The sequence below is a fragment of the Pleurodeles waltl genome, chromosome 12 (assembly GCF_031143425.1).
Source record: "Pleurodeles waltl isolate 20211129_DDA chromosome 12, aPleWal1.hap1.20221129, whole genome shotgun sequence".
Classification (NCBI taxonomy): domain Eukaryota; kingdom Metazoa; phylum Chordata; class Amphibia; order Caudata; family Salamandridae; genus Pleurodeles; species Pleurodeles waltl.
This window is the reverse complement of record NC_090451.1, coordinates 637,379,965-637,396,503: the sequence shown is the minus strand read 5'-3', so window position 1 is coordinate 637,396,503 and position 16,539 is coordinate 637,379,965. Positions and strand designations below refer to the sequence as shown.

General features: G+C 45.7%; 1 protein-coding gene across 27 annotated transcripts in view; it reads left to right on the top strand.

Annotated features, from left to right (window-relative positions):
- The window catches only part of UBAP2L (ubiquitin associated protein 2 like), a 756,258-nt gene that overhangs the window by 83,397 nt on the left and 656,322 nt on the right, over nucleotides 1-16,539 (top strand). For all 27 annotated transcript variants that reach the window (XR_011200006.1, XR_011200008.1, XR_011200009.1 and 24 more), the window contains 2 exons: nucleotides 8,923-9,008; nucleotides 9,351-9,522. Coding sequence is in view for 22 of the 27 variants with exons in the window: in XM_069218134.1 (XP_069074235.1) it covers nucleotides 8,923-9,008; nucleotides 9,351-9,522 (258 nt within the window). In the remaining 5 variants the exon portion in view is untranslated. The remainder of the gene's footprint in view (nucleotides 1-8,922; nucleotides 9,009-9,350; nucleotides 9,523-16,539) is intronic.

Sequence of the window (16,539 nt, the reverse complement as noted above, 5' to 3'; positions counted from 1 at the left end):
TTTCGATTCTGCCCTGAATGCCACAACAAATATCCCTATACGGACCAACACTCGGTCTGTAACCTGTGCCTGTCACCCGAGCACAGCGAAGAATCCTGTGAGGCCTGTCGGGCGTTCCGGTCCCGAAAAACTCTACGCGACCGTCGAGCGAGAAGACTGCAGATGGCGTCCACGCCAAAGGAGCATCGACAGTTCGAGACAGAAGAGGAACAGGAAGAATCCTTTTCCATCCAGGATTCAGACTCCGACGAACTCGACAATACAAAAACTGTGAGTAAGACGTCGAGATCAGAAATTAAAAAAGGCAAAAAGGCCCAGGGGACGCCACTGCCAACCGGCCATGGCTCCACCCAACTTCACGGTGACCAACAATCGGTACCGAAAAAGGCCCATTCCGTGTCGAGATCGTCCGACTCCGGTCGAGACACCGGCACGCAGCCTCCTCGGGACCGAGAGAGTGCTAAACAGAAGCATCGACACCGAGAGTTCGGTGTCGACACGGATCGACGCCGAGACAGTGGCGCCGAAGACCATAGAGGCCAAGATTTTTCGGCACAAAAGAAGAGGAAGGTTACCTCGGAGCCGAAAAAAACAAACAACAGGGTTTTCGGAGCCGAAAAAAGCACCAACAGACCCAGTTTCAGGCTCCTATACTGAAGAACTTTCTATGTCTTCACAAATGAAAAGACACAGATTCGAACAGGAACTGCAATCCACTGAAGTGGATCACACGCAAAAGCGTATCTTTATTCAGCAGGGGACAGGGAAGATCAGTACCCTTCCACCTGTCAAAAGAAAGAGAACGCTTCAGTTTGTAGCACGAGAGGCTCCTCAGCAACAAACAGCAAAGACTGTAACACCTCCTCCCTCGCCTCCACCTGTAACTCCGGCTTCGCCAACTTACACCCCGTCACATTCGCCAGCTCACACCGCCATGAGCCACGACGACCAAGATCATGACGCGTGGGACTTGTACGATGCACCAGTGTCTGATAACAGCCCAGACACATACCCAACTAGGCCATCACCACCTGAGGACAGCACAGCCTATTCACAAGTGGTGGCTAGAGCAGCTCAGTTCCATAATGTGGAACTACACTCTGAACAAGTAGAGGATGACTTTTTATTTAACACCCTCTCCTCCACCCACAGCTCCTACCAAAGCCTGCCTATGCTCCCAGGCATGCTACGCCATGCAAAAGAGATCTTCAAGGAGCCAGTTAAAAGTAGGGCAGTAACGCCTAGAGTGGACAAAAAGTATAAGGCGCCTCCTACGGACCCTGTATTCATCACCTCTCAGCTGCCACCAGATTCTGTGGTGGTAGGGGCTGCCAGAAAACGGGCAAATTCACACACTTCTGGGGATGCACCTCCCCCAGATAAAGAAAGCAGAAAGTTCGATGCAGCCGGGAAGAGGGTCGCTGTCCAGGCAGCAAACCAGTGGCGCATCGCAAACTCGCAAGCGCTGCTTGCGCGATACGACAGAGCCCACTGGGATGAGATGCAGCATCTCATTGAACATCTCCCAAAGGATCTACAAAAAAGAGCAAAACAGGTTGTTGAAGAGGGTCAAAACATTTCCAACAATCAAATACGCTCCTCTATGGATGCAGCAGACACAGCCGCAAGGACCATTAATACGTCGGTTACCATCCGTAGGCACGCATGGCTCAGAACGTCTGGATTCAAGCCAGAAATTCAGCAGGCAGTACTTAACATGCCAGTAAACGAAAAACTTCTGTTCGGTCCGGAGGTCGACACAGCCATAGAAAAGCTCAAAAAGGACACTGACACTGCCAAGGCCATGGGCGCACTCTACTCCCCGCAGAGCAGAGGATCTTATACCACCTTCCGCAAAACACCTTTTAGAGGAGGGTTTCGGGGTCAGGCCACACAAGCCAGTACCTCACAGTCCGCACCGTCCACCTACCAGGGACAGTACAGGGGAGGTTTTCGGGGCCAGTATAGAGGAGGGCAATTCCCTAGGAATAGAGGAAGATTTCAAAGCCCCAAAACCACTACCAACAAGCAGTGACTCACACGTCACTCACCCCCCCCACACAACACCAGTGGGGGGAAGGATAGGTCAATATTACAAAGCATGGGAGGAAATAACTACAGACACTTGGGTTCGAGCAATTATCCAACATGGTTATTGCATAGAATTCCTGCAATTCCCTCCAAACATACCACCAAAATCACAAAATTTATCAAAACACCATTCACAGCTTCTAGAGATAGAAGTTCAAGCACTACTGCAAAAAAATGCAATAGAATTAGTACCAAGTACACAAATAAACACAGGAGTTTATTCACTGTACTTCTTGATACCAAAAAAGGACAAAACACTGAGACCAATTCTAGACCTCAGAGTAGTAAACACATTCATCAAATCAGACCACTTTCACATGGTCACACTACAAGAAGTGTTACCATTGCTCAAAAAACACAACTACATGACAACCCTAGACCTCAAAGACGCATATTTCCATATACCAATACATCAATCACAGAGAAAATATCTAAGGTTTGTATTCAAAGGAATACATTACCAATTCAAAGTATTGCCTTTCGGTTTAACAACCGCTCCAAGGGTATTCACAAAATGCCTAGCAGTAGTCGCTGCACACATCAGAAGGCAGCAAATACATGTATTCCCGTATCTAGACGACTGGCTAATCAAAACCAGTTCGCTCACACAATGCTCAAACCACACAAATCAAGTCATACAAACCCTCTACAAACTAGGGTTCACCGTCAACTTTGCAAAATCCAACGTTCAGCCAAGCAAAGTACAGCAATATCTAGGAGCCATAATAGACACGACAAAAGGAGTTGCAACGCCAACTCCACAAAGAATTCACAATTTCAACAGTCATTCAACACATGTCTCCAAATCAAACAATACAAGCAAGAACAATACTACAGATCCTAGGCATGATGTCCTCATGCATAGCCATTGTCCCAAACGCAAGACTGCACATGAGGCCCTTACAACAGTGCCTAGCCTCACAGTGGTCTCAAGCACAGGGTCACCTTCTAGATCTGGTGTTAATAGACCGCCAAACTTACCTCTCGCTTCTATGGTGGAACAGTATAAATTTAAACAAAGGGCGGCCTTTCCAAGACCCAGTGCCACAGTACGTAATAACAGATGCTTCCATGACAGGGTGGGGAGCACATCTCAATCAACACAACATAAGAGGACAATGGAACATACATCAAACAAAACTGCATATAAATCATCTAGAATTATTAGCAGTTTTTCAAGCACTAAAAGCTTTCCAACCAATCATAACCCACAAATACATCCTTGTCAAAACAGACAACATGACAACGATGTATTATCTAAACAAACAAGGAGGAACACATTCAACGCAGTTAAGCTTATTAGCTCAAGACATATGGAAGTGGGCAATCCACCATCAAATTCGCCTCATAGCACAATTTATTCCAGGGATCCAGAATCAACTGGCAGACAATCTCTCTCGAGATCACCAGCAAGTCCACGAATGGGAAATCCACCCACAAATTCTGAACACCTACTTCACACTCTGGGGAACACCTCAAATAGACTTGTTTGCAACAAAAGAGAACGCAAAATGCCAAAACTTAGCGTCCAGATACCCACACAAGCAATCCCAAGGCAATGCCCTATGGATGAACTGGTCAGGAATATTTGCTTACGCTTTTCCTCCTCTCCCTCTCCTCCCTTATCTAGTAAACAAATTGAGTCAAAACAAACTCAAACTCATTTTAATAGCACCAACGTGGGCAAGACAACCCTGGTACACAACACTGCTAGATCTTTCTGTAGTACCCCACATCAAACTGCCGAACAAACCAGATCTGTTAACGCAACACAACCAACAGATCAGACACCCAGATCCAGCATCGCTGAATCTAGCAATCTGGCTCCTGAAATCCTAGAATTCGGACACTTACAACTTAGCCAAGAGTGTATGGAGGTCATAAAGCAGGCCAGAAGGCCATCCACTAGACACTGCTACGCAAGTAAGTGGAAAAGATTTGTTTGTTACTGCCATCATAATCAGATACAACCACTAGACGCAACTCCAAAACATATAGTAAATTACTTGCTCCATTTACAAAAAGCAAAGCTAGCCTTCTCTTCTATTAAAATACACCTTGCAGCAATATCTGCATACTTGCAGACTACCTATTCAACTTCCTTGTATAGGATACCAGTCATCAAAGCATTCATAGAAGGTCTTAAAAGAATTATACCACCAAGAACACCACCTGTTCCTTCATGGAACCTAAACGTGGTCCTAACAAGACTCATGGGCCCACCTTTCGAACCCATGCACTCTTGCGGAATACAATTCCTAACCTGGAAAGTTGCCTTTCTCATCGCCATTACATCTCTGAGAAGAGTAAGTGAAATTCAAGCGTTCACAACACAGGAACCTTTTATACAAATACATAAAAATAAGGTCGTCCTACGACCTAATCCAAAATTTTTACCAAAAGTTATTTCACCGTTCCATCTAAATCAAACAGTAGAACTACCAGTTTTTTTCCCACAGCCAGATTCTGTGGCTGAAAGAGCACTACATACATTAGATGTCAAAAGAGCATTAATGTACTACATTGACAGAACAAAGAACATCAGAAAAACTAAACAGCTATTTATTGCATTCCAAAAACCTCATGCAGGTAACCCAATATCAAAACAAGGTATAGCCAGATGGATTGTTAAATGCATCCAAATCTGCTACCTTAAAGCAAAAAGACAACTGCCCATTACTCCCAGGGCACATTCAACAAGGAAAAAAGGTGCTTCAATGGCCTTTTTAGGAAACATCCCAATGCATGAAATATGTAAGGCAGCCACATGGTCTACGCCTCACACATTCACCAAACACTACTGTATAGATGTGCTATCCGCACAACAAGCTGCAGTAGGTCAAGCTGTATTAAGAACTCTATTTCAGACAACTTCTACTCCTACAGGCTAAACCACCGCTTATGGGGAAATAACTGCTTACTAGTCTATGCAGACCATGTGTATCTACAGCGACAGATGCCATCGAACTGAAAATGTCACTTACCCAGTGTACATCTGTTCGTGGCATCAGTCGCTGAGATTCACATGGGCCCACCCACCTCCCCGGAAGCCTGTAGCAGTTCAGAAGTTACCTTCAATTTTGTACATTTGTATATATATTATTTAAACCTTTAATAGGTACATACTTACACATTTCATTGCGCGAGCACTATTACTATAGTACAACTCCTACCTCACCCTCTGCGGGGAAAACAATCGAAGATGGAGTCGACGCACATGCGCAATGAGCACAGAAGGAGGAGCCACTCGGTCCAGTGACTCAAACACTTCTTCGAAGAAAAACAACTTGTAACACTCCGACCCAACACCAGATGGCGAGCTAAGCAGACCATGTGAATCTCAGCGACTGATGCCACGAACAGATGTACACTGGGTAAGTGACATTTTCATTCCAAACCTTTGCAAGTCTGGATCTCCATCCGGTTTCATAGGGGAATGCATTTTTGATAGCATGGTCAGGAGTATATGCATACGCCTTTCTTCCCATTCCCCTAATTCTGAGAGTACTAGCCAAAACCAAGGCTGAACACTGCAAAATACTACTGATAGCCCCGGCATGGCCTTGCCAGCGTTAGATGAAGCAGTTCTGTATACCGTCAGTTCCAGCATCCCTCTGCCTATAACACCATGGCTGTTAACAATGAGCAAGGGTCGAGTGCTGCACCCGGATCCAGCATCTCTTCCTTTGATAGCCTGGCTCCTGGGCACAGTGAGTTTGCTTACTAAGACATCTCTCCTGACTGCAGAGACATTCTTGCCAGAGCAGAGAGTACAAGCAAGATGTAATGTTTTAAAAGGAAAAGATTTTGCTTATGTTGCACAGAAGCGCCGATACATCAATTTTCACTACCTGAACAGATTGTTCCATACCTACTCCATTTGGCAAGAACTGGTTTGGGTCATGCTTCAATTAAAGTTACCTTACTGCAATATTCTGTTACAGACGGTCAGAAAACCTACTGTTTTTGTGGTCCTCGAGGATAGTCAAACAGGACTCTTGCAAACTTTACCTGCCAGTCAGACCACCACCTTCATCTTGGCAACTCAAATTCGGATTGCCCCAATTGATGAAACCTCAGTCTGAACCTATACATTGTAGGAAAGTACCCTCTTTGTCATGGTTACCCCCCCACTTTTTGCCTGCCCCCATATAAGTCCCTAGTATATGGTACCTAAGTACCCAGGGCATTTGGGCACCAAGGGTTCCCCATGGACTGCAGCATGTATTTGCCCACCCATGATGTCAGAATGTCGGCAAGCCTGCCATTGCAGCCTGTGTGAAAAGGTGCATGCACCCTTTCATTGCAGGTCACTGCACGTCACCCCTATGGTAGGCCCTCCTAGCTCACATGGCAGGGTGTGTTCTGCTACATGATGGTAACTCTGAACCTGGGCATGTTTGGTTTTAAACATGTTGGAATCCTACCCCAATATTGTTGCCAGTATTGGTTGTATGATTCCATGCACTCTAGGGGCTCCTTAAAGGCCCGCCAACATTGTTCCTACTGGGGTTTTCTGGGCAGCCCGCACTGCTTCCACCCCTCACTGGTTTGTGCCCTCCTGCTGCTTGACTAGCTCAGGCAGAGAAAGGCAGAACAAAGGATTTCCTGTGGGGGAGAGAGAGTTAACACCTTCTCCCTTGAAAATAGGTGTTTAAATGGCTTTGGAGGGGAGCCTCCTCAAGCCACTGATATGCTTTGAAGGGCACATTTGATGCACTCCTTGCATAAACAGGTTTGCACCAGTCCAGAGACCCCGGGTCCCTGTTCTGGTACGTAACTGGTCAATGGAAATGGGAGTGACCACTCCCCTGTCCATCAGCCCCCTAAGGGTGGTGCCCAGAGCTGCTCCAGGTGGCGACTTAATACTGCCATTTTGAATCAAAGCTGGGCAGAGGTCCATGGGAGCATCTGAGTGGTCAGGTAAGTGAAGTCACAGCCTATTGCAAGGTAACCAATCCCCCTTCCTGGGCTATCTAGGGTCTCCCTCTTGGGTGGTTCCTCAGATTCGATGTTCAAGATTCCAGCAGGACTCCTCTGCATTATTTACTTCATATTCTGGTCACTGGGACTACAACTGGACCCTCCAGGAACCAACAGTCTACAACTTCAGCACCATCTCTGCTCTGCAACATTGTTTATCCGGCTCCTTCCAGCAACTGCAGCATTCCCCTGGCTAAGCACCGTCTGAGGGGGTGAGTCTTCAGCCTGCACAAGAAGTAAGAAGGAATCTCCCTTGGAATGAAGGAGTCACTCCCCTGCATCCGCAGGCACCAACTGCAGTGACGACAGGCTGTGTGGATCCTCTCTCCTCCAGAACTGCGTGGATCCTGCATAACAGGTGGTGGTCTGGAGTGGTCCCCTTGGTCCTGTCTACCAGCTGTCCAACTTGGGAGAGTGTAAACCCTTACCTCTCCTTGCAGGACAGTACCCATGTACACTGTTACTCTTGCAGCTACCAAAGCTTAATTATTCCTCCTCCAAGGAATCTTCAGGCTCTGTGTAGCCCTGGTCCCCAATACTCCTTCATGGAAAGCAGTCTCTTGCCTGCTGCTCAAGCGACTCCTCTTCAGGTGTGCTGAGTGGACCTCACTGACTCCTTTGCCTGCTGCCAGTGGGTTGCCTGTTGGGCCTGCCTCCTCCTCGTGTCACTTTCCCAGCAGCTGAGGGTCACCCTGGACTGCTCTCTTTGGGTCAAGTCCCCTGGATCTTGCCTGTCCTCTTCAACCTTGCAAACCTTCTCCGTCTCTTGCATTTGCCAAGGCTTGTTTGTGGTTTTCTAGCACCACTAACTGATTGCATCTCGACTGGTGACATGGGACATCACTTGCTTCACTTCTGGGACTCCTGTTCATCACTGCTGGCCATCTTCGTCTGCTGTCGACCTGGTCCTGTATCTACCTTTGGGCACTACCAGTCTTCGTAGGGTCTTGCATAAATCATTTTCCAAACTCCTTTTAGTTTTGGGGGGACAAAAACACGTACTTAACTCTGCTCTCCTTGTCACTGGGGGTCACTCTGGTACTCAACTCTTGTGGTTCCTGGTCCCTCCAGCTCCCCTCTACCGATTCCACATCCTTGGGTGAGGGACTGTATCTCGCATTCCACTTAGAATATGGTTTGGCCCTCCCTAGGGCCTACACTTTTTATATTGCTTTTACCAATGCATATTGCTTTCTATGCTCTTTACTGTTTGCTAATGTGTTTATAATAGTGTGTTTACTTACCTCCAGTTACGGGGCTTCCTATTAGTCTATCATTTGTGTTACTCCAATAAAGTACCTTTATTTTTAAAACACTGGTTTTTTTCGTGTGTGATAAGTTACTATGTGTCTATTGTGGTATTGCATAAGCTTTGCACGTTTCCTAGATAAGTCTTGGCTGCTCATTCACAGCTACCTTTAGAGAGCCCTGGCTTCCTAGACACTGCCTCCTCTTCACTAATAGGGGATACGTGGACCTGATATAAGGTGATAACACTATAAATGCTTCCCACACACCAGGCCAGCTTCCTACACGAGTCACAGGTGCTGTCTGATATTCAAGATTGGAAAGGATCATTTTGTTTGTCTTCAAATCTGCTTGGTCCTAACATAAATAAAACCTCTTACTTTGCACTTTAGAGTTCGGCTCGATATAGACTTTTGAGTGTTATTTGCATGCTTTAAGTGTGTTTCGAATCACTACTTGTTCCTAGGTAAGAGCCTTAACTGCTTGACCGCGTTAGCCATCAATGTTTGTGTCTGGAGTGAGTAACATGGTCCATCTGCTGCATTAAGAATCCCTGCTTTTTTATGACTTACAATTCCTTCCTTCCTTTCTTTCTTAAAGCTTTCAGAGACAAAGATATTTACAGCTTCCAGTGTTTCCTCAGTTCCACTGCCTGCTGAGAATGTGACAATCACGGCAGGACAGAGGTGAGCATCAGAAAATATCAAAATACTAAATATACCTGAAAACAGTGGTTTCTATGTGCCATAAGCAGCAATGAGGTAGCTCACTGCTGTACATAGTCAATACTTCACTGGTAGTTAGCTCAGTTGGTGGTTCTTGTGAGCATGCAGTGTGGTAAGTTCGAACATTACCTTGTTCCCATGTACAGATTTGTATGCAGTGCTGACAAGATTGAGGAAATGTCTTATGCAGGTACAGTGGACTGGTACACTTAATAAGGCTTTAGAGCCTTGTTTTGAAGGCAGATGTTCCTGCACGGTCCTAATTTTCAGTCCTGTACATTGAGTTTTCACATTTCATTCCAGAATTGACCTTGCGGTGTTGTTGGGGAAGCCACCATCTTCTCTGGAAAATGACCCTACAAACACAGAATCCTCCCAGAACACTTCCATCTCCCAGCCACTGGTGTTCAACAATTCCAAGCAGAGTACTATCACACAGCAGACTTCTCCAAGCAGTTTCTCTCACCATAGTATGGTAAGGATTGGTGTAATACCTTATGGACTGCAGTTTAAGTTAAGTGTCATGGTGCTCTTGTTATTACAGCAGACTGTCGCATTGATCAAGAATACAGGCTCATCAATTTGGGGTTTCATAAAGGGACATATTAGCAGGTTCTCCTGGGACAATGAAATGCAAATTTACTTTGTACAGTTAAGGCTTTTGAGATGAAGCGTGGCCTTGAGGGATGAAAGCTGCTGGTGATGCGTAAACGTGCTTCCCAGAAATAAATGCTAACATACATCAGTGCAGCCGTAATCCATTATCAGTATGGGGAGAAGGATGTTACAAATGTGCTTTGAAGTAAAACATGGTTTGTTTAAATAGATGACGGAAATTTTGTAGATTGCCTTTCACAATAGTTTCCACCCTTTGAAGCGTAAAGTGTAAGCAAAAGTGGATGTGGGCTTCTCACAAAGGGCAAATTAAATAATTCTCATTTCGGGTGGATGAGAAGTTGCGTCAAAAACTGCAATAAGGATTGTGAGAGACCACATTGTGTGGTGAGGTGAGTGTTTGGGCTGTAAGGCTTACCTATGATTGAAAGTTTTCTCCATGACTTGCAAAGTCCTTTCTACCCTATCCCTTCTCTGTTGCACTCAGTTTTGTCTTCCATGAGTTTGAGAACTGTATGAGCTGCTAGAGGTTCTTTATGTTTGAGGTTTTGTTGACATCGGATGTGTTGTACTACTTTGATTGAGGGGGCTACTACCAACATGTTTATTGATCCGAGGCAAATGTCTTGTCTGTAGCCCTTAAGCAAATCTGTTGAAACTTTCCCCCCAAAAAAAAAATCCACACGGTTCATAATTCAGTCCCACTTGCTTTTATGTGAACGTTTGACCAATTTAGGTTTTATTTGTGGCATGAATGGTTAATGAGTTGTCAATTGAGTGGTATGATTCATTTGAATGTATAGCTTCTTTTGGGTTTGAACTGGTGATGTCCATCTCAGACGTTTAGAATTACTTAGACTCTCTGAAACCTGTGCACCTGGTGGGCGTTTGAGGTCTCAAGCCACTTCCCTTTCACCACGTTAGAACTTTTGTCTTGAGCGATAAGTCTGTCCTCCTTTACTTTTTTTGATTTCATGTGCTTTGACAATATGAACATTTAAAAGCAGTAGTCTGCAATTGACAGTTTGGACACGTGAACTTGCAACAAAACTGCATGGATATTCACAAGGAAGCTGAGCAGCCTTCCATTCGCCCGGCTTATGCTTTCAAATGGAAGAGATTTTGCATCTGGTGTTCTGCTGACAAAATGGGCCCCACTTCTTGCAAAGATGTTTCTACCATGCCTTGTATAGTTGGCTAAATCTGGCTTGCAATTCTCTTACATAAAGGTTCATCTGATGGCTCTTACTGCCTACAGGAAATATCAGTGACAAACCTCCAGTCATAAAAGATTTCTTCGGTTTGGAGAAGGCTTTCCCTCACCTCCTAGGGAACTCAATATTGTGCTTTCTCGCCTTATGCAAGATCCCTTTGTACTTATCCACAAGGCTTCCCTACACCATATCATCTGGAAGGCAGGTTTTGTGATTGTGATAACTTCAACATGCCAGGTCAGCAAGATACAAGCCCTGTTTTCATGAACCATACACTGCTTTTCATTCTAACAATATGGTTATGAGAACTCGCCTGAAATTCCTTCCTACGTAGTGTCGGAATACCATGTACACCAGACGATTTCATTGTCTAAATTTTTTTCAGAAATCCTATACTTCAACAGAAAGCTCCCTTGATTCTTTGTTAGGAGGGTTCTGAAGTTTTACTTTAACAAAACAAAAGATCCACCGAACTAACCAATTGGTAATTAACTGCGGTCCAATACGCACTTGTCTGGCTTCTTCCAAACAATCCACCTCTAGATTGATAGTTTCTTGTAGTTTGTGTTACAAAAAGCAAATAAGCCTCAAAAGCTAAACCTAAAGCACATTCTACCAGAGATAAAACGTCTACAGCTGCTTTATTGTGTAACGTCCGGATTAAAGACATGTGCAAGGCAGCTACCTGGAAATCAGTACAAACTTTCCCCAAGCACTGCTACCTAGATTCTGACGCTAGAGCTGATGCTCCAGTAGAGTAAGCCTCCTCTGAAATCGGTTTGCTTAAGCTGTCTAAGTGACCCTCTGTCGTCTTCACTGTAATATGAGGGGATTGGCTTGGTACTCTAGTCAGTGCCTATGACCATACATGGAAATCCCCTAGGACCCAAGGAATAGTTTAACTGTTACTCCTTTTCTCTTGTAGGGGAATTTCCATAATTCATAAACAACCCTCTCTCCTCCCTGGTGGAATGGAAAGAGTTTTCCTTGCAATCTGTCCCATTTTGCATTAAAAAAGAACTGAAGCAACTGGTACCAGCTGTGCATGATGGGATACTAAGAGAACAGAAGTTACAGATAAAAGTTTTTTGTTTTTTTAAACAAAAACTGTTAATTCTTTAAAACTTTGTCTGACCCATAATGTGCTCAGAATTGCACTAACTACCTATCTTGACTCCAGACTCCTCCTCTAGCAACCCTCTAGGTCACGCAGGGTTGCTTACAGTGACCTGATGTAGTGACCTGTAGTGAAAACGGGTGCATGCACCCGTTTGACGCAGGCTGCAATGGCAGGCCTGCAGCACTCTTTAAGTGGGCTCCCTATGGGTGGAAGATTAACTGCTGCAGCCCATAGGGATCCCCTGGAACCCCAGTGCCCTGGTTACCTAGGTACCATACACTAGGGATTTACATGGGGGGGGGACAATATGCCAGTTGTGGGAGGAAAAAGGTACTGTTTAGAGGAGAGAGCAAAACTACTGGGGTCCTGGTTAGCAGGAAACCAGTAGACCTAGTCAAACATACTGACAACAGGCAGAAAAAGGGGGTAACCATACCACGAAACAGGGTACTTTCCTACACAGATCGTGCATGAATTGAAATCGAAACAGACATTAGCAGTGGAGTGTCTGGATGTACTTATGACAAGGGATTGAGCCCTTGATATTGGACTGATGGACACTTAACACCCATGCAAGGGAACACTCTTTAAAGGAATGTGTGGTTTCTAACATCTGGGTGAGAGTGTCTGAACTGTTTAGGTTCTGTTTTTTTTAAGGTCCTTTTTGATTAGGTGTAGTTTGTATTCCAAATGTATGCCAAAAAATGTGTAAGGAACACAATCTTTTTGTTTTAGAAGCACTGCATGTTTGATTAGGTTCAGTTTTAGGTCTTTAATGTTTAGGCACAATATGGACTTGTATTGAATTTATAACTACAGCAGTTCCCTAACCTGTGGTCTGCAGACCCTCCATGGGTCTGTGACACATTGACAGGGGGTCCGCAGGAATCTCAAGCCCTGACCCGGCAGGTTGCCACTTCTCCAGCTGGGGCCTCTGTTTTTATATTTGTTACTTTGTGAGCAGTTTCAAAAGCACTGCAAAGTTATTTGCATATTCAGGAGCTTTCAGGCAAAAGGGTCAAGATAAATGGTGATTAATGTACCTACTGGAGAGAGATGGGAATTTTGCTAGGGGCAGTTTTGACTCCTTTAAGGTAGCGCAGATGGTTAATTTGACTGCTGCACAGAACATGTATCATGCCTATCAAAGAAGAGTATTTTATGTGCATAGCACAGTGGGTTACTGCTTTTATCACAGATTCTTTTGTTACTATGCAGTTCCTAAGTTACAATCGTAATCTAGCACAGTGAGCAATTAACTTATCATCCAGAGTTGCATGCCAACTGGATGGTACAAGTTGAAAAGGTATGCTTTTTCCCATGTCTTTCGTTATGCTAATGCTGCTGTAGAAATAAATTATTTATTAATGCTGATTACTGTTTTATGTTCTGAATCCTGAGTTTGCACTTCTCCAGATCAAGCACTTAGAAAATACTTACCAGTTTGAATGACGTGAATCTCACTTTGTAGTCCCCTTTTACCTATTGTAATGAAATGGCTCCCTGTTGCAGTTACCCCCCACTTTTTGCCTGATACTGATGCTGACTTGACTGAGAAGTGTGCTGGGACCCTGCTTACCAGGCCCCAGCACCAGTGTTCTTTCACCTAAAATGTACCATTGTCTCCACAATTGGGAAACCCTGGCATCCAGGTAAGTCCCTTGTAACTGGTACCCCTGGTACCAAGTTCCCTGATGCCAGGGAAGGTCTCTAAGGGCTGCAGCATGTCTTATGCCACCCTAGGGACCCCTCACTCAGCACAGACACACTGCTTGCCAGCTTGTGTGTGCTGGTGGGGAGAAAATGACTAAGTCGACAAGGCACTCCCCTCAGGGTGCCATGCCAACCTCACACTGCCTGTGGCATAGGTAAGTCACCCCTCTAGTAGGCCTTACAGCCCTAAGGCAGGGTGCACTATACCACAGGTGAGGGCATAGGTGCATGAGCACTATGCCCCTACAGTGTCTAAGCAAAACCTTAGACATTGTAAGTGCAGGGTAGCTGTAGGAAGTTGGCTCTGTATGTGCTATTTCAAAGTAAGGAATAGCATGCACAGAGTCCAAGGGTTCCCCTTAGAGGTAAGATAGTGGCAAAAAGAGATAATACTAATGCTCTATTTTGTGGTAGTGTGGTCGAGCAGTAGGCTTATCCAAGGAGTAGTGTTAAGCATTTGTTGTACATACACATAGACAATAAATGAGGTACACACACTCAGAGACAAATCCAGCCAATAGGTTTTTGTATAGAAAAATATCTTTTCTTAGTTTATTTTAAGAACCACAGGTTCAAATTCTACATGTAATATCTCATTCGAAAGGTATTGCAGGTAAGTACTTTAGGAACTTCAAATCATCAAAATTGCATGTATACTTTTCAAGTTATTCACAAATAGCTGTTTTAAAGGTGGACACTTAGTGCAATTTTCACAGTTCCTAGGGGAGGTAAGTATTTGTTAGGGTAACCAGGTAAGTAAGACACTTACAGGGCTTAGTTCTTGGTCCAAGGTAGCCCACCGTTGGGGGTTCAGAGCAACCCCAAAGTCACCACACCAGCAGCTCAGGGCCGGTCAGGTGCAGAGTTCAAAGTGGTGCCCAAAACACATAGGCTAGAATGGAGAGAAGGGGGTACCCCGGTTCCGGTCTGCTTGCAGGTAAGTACCTGCGTCTTCGGAGGGCAGACCAGGGGGGTTTTGTAGGGCACCGGGGGGGACGCAAGTCCACACAGAAATTTCACCCTCAGCGGCGCGGGGGCGGCCGGGTGCAGTGTAGAAACAAGCGTCGGGTTCGCAATGTTAGTCTATGAGAGATCTCGGGATCTCTTCAGCGCTGCAGGCGGGCAAGGGGGGGATTCCTCGGGGAAACCTCCACTTGGGCAAGGGAGAGGGACTCCTGGGGGTCACTTCTCCAGTGAAAGTCCGGTCCTTCAGGTCCTGGGGGCTGCGGGTGCAGGGTCTCTCCCAGGCGTCGGGACTTTAGGTTCAAAGAGTTGCGGTCAGGGGAAGCCTCGGGATTCCCTCTGCAGGCGGCGCTGTGGGGGCTCAGGGGGGACAGGTTTTTGTACTCACAGTCTTAGAGTAGTCTTGGGGTCCCTCCTGAGGTGTTGGATCGCCACCAGCCGAGTCGGGGTCGCCGGGTGCAGTGTTGCAAGTCTCACGCTTCTTGCGGGGAGCTTGCAGGGTTCTTTAAAGCTGCTGGAAACAAAGTTGCAGCTTTTCTTGGAGCAGGTCCGCTGTCCTCGGGAGTTTCTTGTCTTTTCGAAGCAGGGGCAGTCCTCAGAGGATGTCGAGGTCGCTGGTCCCTTTGGAAGGCGTCGCTGGAGCAGGATCTTTGGAAGGCAGGAGACAGGCCGGTGAGTTTCTGGAGCCAAGGCAGTTGTCGTCTTCTGGTCTTCCGCTGCAGGGGTTTTCAGCTGGGCAGTCCTTCTTCTTGTAGTTGCAGGAATCTAATTTTCTAGGGTTCAGGGTAGCCCTTAAATACTAAATTTAAGGGCGTGTTTAGGTCTGGGGGGTTAGTAGCCAATGGCTACTAGCCCTGAGGGTGGGTACACCCTCTTTGTGCCTCCTCCCAAGGGGAGGGGGTCACAATCCTAACCCTATTGGGGGAATCCTCCATCTGCAAGATGGAGGATTTCTAAAAGTTAGTCACTTCAGCTCAGGACACCTTAGGGGCTGTCCTGACTGGCCAGTGACTCCTCCTTGTTTTTCTCATTATTTTCTCCGGCCTTGCCGCCAAAAGTGGGGCCTGGCCGGAGGGGGCGGGCAACTCCACTAGCTGGAGTGTCCTGCTGGGTTGGCACAAAGGAGGTGAGCCTTTGAGGCTCACCGCCAGGTGTGACAATTCCTGCCTGGGGGAGGTGTTAGCATCTCCACCCAGTGCAGGCTTTGTTACTGGCCTCAGAGTGACAAAGGCACTCTCCCCATGGGGCCAGCAACATGTCTCGGTTTGTGGCAGGCTGCTAGAACTAGTCAGCCTACACAGATAGTCGGTTAAGTTTCAGGGGGCACCTCTAAGGTGCCCTCTGGGGTGTATTTTACAATAAAATGTACACTGGCATCAGTGTGCATTTATTGTGCTGAGAAGTTTGATACCAAACTTCCCACTTTTCAGTGTAGCCATTATGGTGCTGTGGAGTTCGTGTTTGACAGACTCCCAGACCATATACTCTTATGGCTACCCTGTGTAGGAAGTTGGCTCTGTATGTGCTATTTCAAAGTAAGGAATAGCATGCACAGAGTCCAAGGGTTCCCCTTAGAGGTAAGATAGTGGCAAAAAGAGATAATACTAATGCTCTATTTTGTGGTAGTGTGGTCGAGCAGTAGGCTTATCCAAGGAGTAGTGTTAAGCATTTGTTGTACATACACATAGACAATAAATGAGGTACACACACTCAGAGACAAATCCAGCCAATAGGTTTTGTTATAGAAAAATATCTTTTCTTAGTTTATTTTAAGAACCACAGGTTCAAATTCTACATGTAATATCTCATTCGAAAGGTATTGCAGGTAAGTACTTTAGGAACTTCAAATCATCAAAATTGCATGTTT